This window comes from Nannospalax galili, unplaced genomic scaffold (genome assembly GCF_000622305.1).
Source record: "Nannospalax galili isolate Female #2095 unplaced genomic scaffold, S.galili_v1.0 scaffold702, whole genome shotgun sequence".
Lineage (NCBI taxonomy): Eukaryota > Metazoa > Chordata > Mammalia > Rodentia > Spalacidae > Nannospalax > Nannospalax galili.
In genome coordinates, this window is record NW_008348657.1 from 1,508,824 (window position 1) to 1,517,452 (window position 8,629).

The window sequence follows — 8,629 nt, forward strand, 5'->3', positions numbered from 1 at the left end:
TGTTTTGAGACAGGGTTTCCCTGTAGCCCCAGCTGTCCTGGAACTCACTATGTAGACCAGGCTGGCCTTGAACGCACAGAGATCCGCCTGCCTCTGCCTCCCAAGTGCTGGGACTACAGGCGTGAGCCACCACACCTGGCTGGAATAGGGAAATCTTAACCAGGAACTGCACATCAGTTTCAAACACAAAACCTAATTGTAGAAAAGCTCTGTCCAGAAGAGAATTGAGTTTTTAAAAAAATCATTTTAAATTATGTGTTTATATGTGTGTCTGTCAGTACATGTGAGTGCTGGTGCTCACAGGGCCCAGAAGACCCTCTGAAGCAAGAGTTACAGGCAGTTGTGAGTCACCTGATGTAGGTGCTGGGAATCAAACTCAGGTCCTCTGGATGAGCAGTATGTGCTCTCAATCACTAAGCCATCTCTCCAGACCAGGACTGAGGAAAATTATAGCATTAATCTAGACACTTATACAAAATGTGCACTACATGTATTCAGATTACAAGACACAGATACTAATAAGTTTAAAATTAAATAACCTTAGAGTAGTACAATCAGGAAATTCATATTTAAATGTTTTCTTCAATATTGTCACTGTCATTAACTACAAAAATATTTTCAAAAAGTTAAACGAAATGATTATACATCTGTGAGCTACTGGAACCATACATGAACTGTGATTTCTGATCTTACAAATGCCTCATCTATGGCCATAGCACCCTGAATGCCCAATCTTATCTGATCCCAGAAGCTATGCAGGGTCAGGCCTGGTTAGTTCTTGGATAGGAGACAAATACCTCAGAAGCTCCCTTCCCAACATGGTGCTGTGCTCTCACTTACCATTTGTAATACTGTACACTAAATAGAAAGGCATCTTTAAGAACTATTTAAAATCTACCTTTGCATTTCAAATTCCACTGAAAAAAATGGCAACCGTGTGACCACCTATACACGCAGTTATTAAGAACCTCAAATAATAACCAAAAACATCTCAACAATTTCCTGATTATATAGATTATATAGTTTATGTGTACCACATGCTTGCAGGTGCCCACTAAGGTCAAAAGGTATCAGTTCTCCTGGAACTATAGCCATTTGTGAGTCACTGATGTGGGTGCCAGGAACCAAACCTGAGCCCTCCACAAGCAGAGCAAGTGCAACCACTGAGCCATCTCTCCAGCCCTCAGGGAAAACTGAAACAGAGCTAAAATTTTTAAATTAGTATTTTTTTTTTTTTTGGTCTTTTTGAAACAGGGTCTCCCTGTAGCCCCAGCTGGCCTGGAACTCACTATGTAGACCAGGTTGGCCTTGAACTCACAGAGATCCACCTGCCTCTGCCTCCCGAGTGCTGGGACTGAAGGCGTGTGCCACCATGCCCGGCTAAAATTAGTATTTTTAAAGATGTATTTACTTTTATTTCATGTGTATGAATATTTGCCTGCATGTACATATGTGTATCATGTTTGTGCCCGGTGCCTGCAGAGGCCAGAAGATACCCTGGAACTGGTATTACAGATGGTTGTTAGCTGCCATGCGGGTATTAAGAACCAAACCCAGGTCTTCTAGAAAAGCTCTCTCCAGCCCCCTCAAAATCAGTATTTTATTTTAATTATTATTATTTCTGGTCTTTTTGAGACAGTCTCCTTGGATCCACAGCTGACCTAGAAAACTCACTATGTAGATCACGCTGGCCTCAGTCTCACAAAGATCTGTCTGCCTTTGCCTCTCAGGTGCTGGGATTAAAGGCATGCACCACTATACCCAGAAAAACTAGTATTTTAAAACTAAATCTACCTGCTGGACTGTGAGCCTTATGTCAACTTCTCTGAGCCACAGTGATCCACTCACTAGAATGGTATCTGAATAGTCAAAACTCACTGACTACCTACTGTGTGCCAGGCATTAGATACCAGGTACTTTACAAGATGCTTTTTCTTAACCAAAAAAGAAGTTTTTGGAAGTAGTTACTGTTACCCCATAGGCCAAGATGATAAATAACTGGTGGTGGCCACAGCAGAGGGGTGTGGACGAGGGAGTCTCTAACTGCAGAGGCTTGGCCCTTCTCACTGGAGAGCAATGGCCAGACCTATCGGCAATCAGTTAAACTCCTACAGACAGCACAACAGAATGGTGTGTGAGAGAGAGAAGGCCAGCACCACCCCACCACAGTGGGTCTCCTTTGCAATGCACACAGGTACACATACATGAACATACATGAGGGGTGTGTGTGTGTGTGTGTGTGTGTTTGTATACAGGATTTTTGCTTTGTAGCCCTGGCTGACCTGGCACTCATAATCCTCCCTCAGTCACCCAAGTGCACCACAGTGCCAGGCTCTTTTCTCTCAACTAGACGTTAAACAGTTGCTAATGCACAGGGGTCTGCCATTCAGGACTCTCATGATTCCCCACTAAAGTACAAAGCAAATCTATAAACAGGAACAGAGTGAACAAGTCCTGTCTGGAAGAAGCTGGAATTTCATCAACTCCAGTGTGCACCTCTCCTGCAGGTTCCATGCCTTACAGACAGTCTGTCTCACAGATGTTCTGTGACATAGGACAGTGACCTGGAGCTACTTCTTTTCAAGCTTGCAGTAGGATGCTACCTCTGCTACCTGACAGGGAAGTATGGGAAGCTGCTCCACCTCCCTGGACTTCCTCTATCTCATTTAGGATAAAGAAATTCTGCAAGGCCTGGAACTGAGAAGCAGAGGGTCAGGGTCACCTGCTCTCCTCTACTCCTGACATCCTAAATCAGGGCTGTCTGCCTTCCCCCATGCACGCATACCCTAAGTCAGGTTTCCTGTGGGTCCATGTTTACATCATGATTAAATATTCACAATCATATAACTGAGGAGAAACATTACCTGAAGCATTGTTGAAAAATGCCTTATTGCTTCGTCATAGAGACCACTGCCGACCAACACATAAGCAATAGCTGTGGGACAAAACAGAAAAGCATGAGAGGAAAGAAGAAAGATGCTCAGGCTGCAAGTAGACTGCCAAGTCCCAAAAGGCAGCCTGAAGACTGGGTACCATTAGGGAACCTAGGAGCTAGTGGAGAAGATACCCTGGGGAAAGTCAAGGTTGAAGCATGGTGGTGCACCCCTGTAATTCAAACACTTGGGAGGTAGAAGCAGGAAGATCAGAAATCCAAAGCCAAGAGTCTGTCAACATAAGAACCTACCTCATAATAACCCCACCCTCCAAAGAAAAATTAATAGAACACCACAGCAACATAAATGCTTCTGGGTATGTTCCCCAAAATCAAACGATAGCTGCTTTTACCCTGGTTTATTTGAAAACTACAGTCATATTCATATTCAGAAAGCTAAAAAGGGACACCATCAGACAGCAAGGCTTCAGGGAACCAGAGACTCGAAAGGTAAGCTCAGGAATGGTACAGGGGCAGCACCAGCTCCTCAGGCACTGGCACAGTCCTGGCCTTTAGGAGTGGAAAGCTCTTACTCCCTAACTGGTTGCAAGGGGGCCCAGTGCCATTTTCACTTCTACCTGCAGGCAAGGGAATGAAGTAGGTATGGTTAAAGGGCTGCCCAAGAACAGTGGCAGTAAGCAAGGACACATGAGCAGGTCCCTGCTCCACAGTCACCTTCTCCAGCCCTGTCTCACAGAGCTACCAGACTTGAGGTTTGCTAGACTTGATTCTAGCCAGCTGTGTGGGCACAGGAACCCTGGTCACCTCAGACTCCCTGGGTCTTGCTTTAAACCAGTGGAAATTTTCCTTAAAGATTCCTCTCAGACAAATATTTTAGGATTTCCTGTCTTCTCATAATTGGCAATACCAGCTAAATGAACAAATAAACAAGGGAATGAAAATGGAACAGAGCTTCAGGAGACCCTGAACGTATTTAATCTGTCCATGGCCTGGCTATCAAATTCCACTCAAAATGAAAACAAATGTGGTCTCGAATCTTACCATATCTACCCACAACTTCAAAAAAAGACCCTAATAAATAATTATCAGGGTCTAAATTTTATCATGGGAATCCAAGACATAAAAGAAAAACAAGACTAGCTGTAATTCTAACAAATTTCTACTTACCAGCAACTCATCTCTGGGCAACACCTCTGTGTATAACCTTTTTTCCCAAGAAAAATACCTGTCACACAGAAGATCCTAGCCCAGCCTAGGCCCCTCACTACTAGGGCCTGCTGGATTGTTTCTGAGAATACAGCAAGGCAGGCTTGTACCAGGCCCTTAATCATTTAATAAATGGATATCAACTGAACAGAAACCAAAGACTTCACAAAAGACTAACTCTAATGCCTTAAAGCATAATTGTTCTCAAAGTTACCTCAAAGATGGCACCAAAAGAGTGGAGGCACTTTCAAAACAGTCCCCATGCTCTGCAGTGGCAGAGTGGAGTCAGCAAAGTAAGGGCTCTTAACAGAGCATGGACAGACAATAAGGGTAAAATGATCACGTGTCCATCAGATGAGAATCTCCCTGAGGCCCCTCCTGCAACAGGAACATGGATACAGCTGCTCTGCCCAGCCCTGTACTCATCCTGGGTCTGCTCTGGACACATGAGCTTACTAAGCAATGGGCAGATGTCACATTACACATTTGATGCTGGTGAACCTCACCTGTTTTGTTTTTGTTTTTCTGGTCTTTTTTGAGACAGGGTCTCCCTGTAGCCCCAGCTGGCCTGAAACTCACTATGTAGACCAGGCTGGCCTTGATCTCCCAGAGATCCACTTGCCTCTTCCTCTAGAGTGCAGTGATTAAAGGCAAGTGCCAGCATGCCCAGCTCTCTGCCTGTTTTAAAGCATGTCACAAATGAGTCAAACCACAAGGCTAGTTTTTAGACCAGAATGAATTTAGCCTTTCTACATCAAGCCTGAGACCCAATAATGGTGCTCAGGCTTCACGTGGGTGATAAACACAGGCCTAACTAAGCCATCACACAGATACCTGGAGATGCTGTTCTGAGACTATCTGTTACTTCCTCACTGTTTATGCTGATCATTTCCATAGAAACCTAGGGCCGAAATAGTCCTTATGGACCACTCTGTCTAAACATTTTCTTTTCTTTCCTTCTACCTTTTTTTAAAGGCAGGGTCTTCAGGGCCAGAGAGGACCTGGGCTTGATTCCCAGCACCCACATGAAGACTAACAACTGTCTGTAACTCCAGTTCCAGGGGAATCCAACATCCTCTTCTGATCTCTGCGTGGATACTACATGACAAGGGTGCACTTACCATACACCAGGCAATACACTCATACACATTAAAAAAAAAAAAAAAAAAAAAAAAAGGCAGGGTCTTCAGAATCAGGTTGGTCTCAAACTCACTATTTAGCCAAGGACGACCTTGAATTCTTGATCCTCCTGCTTCCCCTTAGTGTTGAGATGACACCACACCCAGTTTATTCTGTGCTGGGGATCCAACCTAGGATATTGTGAATACTAGACAAGCACTCTACCAACTCAGCCACATCCCCAGGCCCCACCTAAGACTTTGCTTGAGGTATGGCATGGAGAACATCGGGAAGGCTCAACATGCTGGTCTCCACGTCCCTTCCTCCCACCCGTCTTCCCATACAGCATTCAATCACGGGCTCTGGGCAGATGCTATGGAATGTTCCTAGATTCAAGTCTTACCTAACTCTTCATTGGTGCTGTCATTGTCAGTAGCAAATGGGAATCTCTTCTGCTCTGCAATAGACTTGGCCTGGCTCTGAAAAACAAACATCTACTTTATCTACTGACATACACGATAGAACCCAGCATAAAAGTCCGTTTTTTTTTTTTTTTTTTTTGGTCTTTTTGAAGACAGGGTCTCCCTGTAGCCCCAGCTGTCCTGGAACTCACTACGTAGACCAGGCTGGCCTTGAACTCACAGAGATCTGCCTGCCTCTGCCTCCCGAGTGCCGGGATTAAAGGCGTGCGCCACCACGCCTGGCCCTAAAAGTCCGTATTTTTGAGATGTTAGAGCTGAGCCTGAGCTCCATGGAAGCAGGAATGTATCTTCAGGGTCTGCTGACTGTGTTTCAAGAACATGGTCTGTGGGTGAGCGCTTTGCTTCTTGCCATCACCAGTACTTCCATTTCCAAGAGGAAGTACCTCTCCAATTTTTGATTTTGTGAGGACCAGCCTGCTAGCTGCTCTGTGGCCCCTGTGTTCACACAGGCTCCTCAGTGCCTTCGATTATGTTGGGAATATCACACTGTACTCACTGGTTCTCCAGAGTGGCTTGAACACAGAACACCAAGTTTTAAAGCCTCATACTATTTCAGGAACAGTAGCTAAAGGTTGTACTAAGAGGATGACAGAGGCCCACAACATCTGACTCCCCAGCATGTGACAAGCATGGCCACATCCCACATTCAGCAGCAGGTGGCCCTGAGGAAACAGATATGCAGATATGAGCACCAGAACAGGGACAGAACTTACCAAAAAGCAAGGAAATGAGTTGCCTTGGAACTGAGTTTTTTTTTTTTTTTTAAAGACAGTATCTTGCTAATTTTTTTTTTAAAGACAGTATCTTGCTATGTAGCCCTTTCCTGCCCAGCACACTCTATGAGGCCCAGGTTGGCCTTGAACTCAAGGCACTCCTCCTACCTCAGCCTTGCTATCTTCCATGCACTGTTTATCTGCTATACAAATAGACGGTCCTAACCAGTCTGGAAACAGATCAGGTCTGGTAATATAAACACCTGGCATCTCTCCAGAGACTCTGATGGACAACAGTAAGTGAAGAGTGCCTGAATTCAAACCATCCCAGGGGGCTCAGTGGTTAAAGGTACTTGCTGCCAAGCCTAACCCAAGTTTTATCCCCAGAACTCATATGGTGGAAGGAAAGAACTGACTCCCTCAAGTTGTCCTTGACCTCTACATGTGCACCTTGGCAAACATGCATACACACACATACACACACACACACACACACACACACACACACACACACACACACACTAAATAAAGAAATGTAAAAAGAAAGTCTTAAAACAACCCCAGGGTGGAGTTGCCACAGACATGACTCAAGGTCCTAAGCATGTATGCAGAAAAAGCAAAGTCAGAAAAGACTAAAGATTTGATACCCAGGCATCTAAGAGTTGGAGTCCAGTCATGGCTCCAGATCTTTTCTTTTCTTTCCTTCTCTCTCTCTCTCCCTCCCTCCCTCCCTCTGTCTCTCCATCCCTCTCTCCCCCTCTCTCTGAGACAGGGCCTTATTATGTTGCCATGGTTGGCCTCGAACTCACTATGCAAACCAGGCTGGACTTGAACTCAGAGATCTCCTTGCCTCTGCCTCCCCAGTGCTGAGATTAAAGGTGTGCCCCATCATACCTACTCAAAGCACCTGTTAATCCATAGTACAGAGGCCCACTGGCACACATGATACTAAATAACACAGTAATGTACATGTCGTGTGACCAATAAACCATTCTTTCCAGCCATAATGAACTGTGACTTACTGGGTTTCATAATTCAAATGATAAGATTAGAAGACCTTCTCTTTATAACCCTCATTCTTTCAAAACCCTCATTAATGCTCAGGTGCAGAGCAGTAGTTGGCACAAACAGGACACAGAGCACCATCTTAGGAGGCTCACAATGGGAGCACAGGGAAGTTCCACCACCACAAGAATGTTTGGCATCCTGTCTTGTAGCAAAACCTCACCAGAATCTTTTCTGTGTTGAGAGACAGCAGGGAGTCACAGGGTGGTGAGCCTCTGGGTTCGCAGTCAGACTCATGGAAGTTCAAGAAGGACGAGTCTGCAAAGCAAACACTGTGTTACTCACTCACCTCCAAGGTGAGCTTTTGGTGTTTCATCATAAGCTGAAATCTTACATTCCCACAAAACCAAAATAACGGCAAGTGTGAGAAACCCCGAGAGGCATCCTGTGCTCAGCTATGTGGATTTCAGTTTGCAAGTGCCCTGCCCACCCCTCAGAGTGTCCTGCTGCCCATCCCAGTCAGGAGCAGGGCTTTCAGACTGGACATGAGGATCAGGGGGAAGCCATGGCTTCTCTGAAATAGTGGGCAGAACCAACACCTGCCTACAACCCAGGTATAATTAGCCACTGGGGAGCAGTTCATTAGATGAAGACCCTGTGGCAGCATCTGCCTTCGGTTTAACACAGACACTTACGTGTGCGAGCACACACACAGAGCCAAACATGAAAACTGAACACTAGAAGACATGCATTAAAGGTCCAGGGTTCAAAATACAGAAACAAGTCCTACAGCTCAATGGAGAAAGAATTCAAATATGGGCAGTTCTCCAAAGGTACACCAATGCCACAGAGCACAAGGGTTGCCATTATTAGAGATGAAGTCTGAGCTGTGATAAGGACCTCCTCACAATCCATCTGATGGCTATTTTCTAGAAAGAAGGAAGGAAGGAAGGAAAGAAAGAAAGGAAGAAAGAACATGGAGAAATTGGAAACTCTGGTAGGATTCCAAAAAGGTGCAGCCATTATGGAAACCAAGTTGGTGATTCCTTTAAAAATTACATGTAGAGGCTGGATGTGGTGGCACACGCCTTTAATCCCAGCACTTGGGAGGCAGAAGCAGGTGGATCTTTGTGAGTTCAAGGCCAGCCTGGTCTACATAGTGAGTTCCAGGACAGCTGGGGCTACAAGGAAACCCTGTCTCAAAAAGACAA

The 8,629-nt window shown here is 45.2% G+C and overlaps 1 protein-coding gene across 7 annotated transcripts in view; it reads right to left on the bottom strand.

The window, feature by feature from the left end:
• Ttc13 (tetratricopeptide repeat domain 13) overlaps nt 1-8,629 on the bottom strand; it is a 61,330-nt gene that overhangs the window by 42,524 nt on the left and 10,177 nt on the right. For all 7 annotated transcript variants that reach the window (XM_029569717.1, XM_017801267.2, XM_029569714.1 and 4 more), the window contains exons 2-4: nt 7,642-7,736; nt 5,622-5,697; nt 2,865-2,935 (exon numbers count right to left, since the gene is read on the bottom strand). In XM_029569717.1, the coding sequence (XP_029425577.1) occupies nt 2,865-2,935; nt 5,622-5,697; nt 7,642-7,736 (242 nt within the window). The remainder of the gene's footprint in view (nt 1-2,864; nt 2,936-5,621; nt 5,698-7,641; nt 7,737-8,629) is intronic.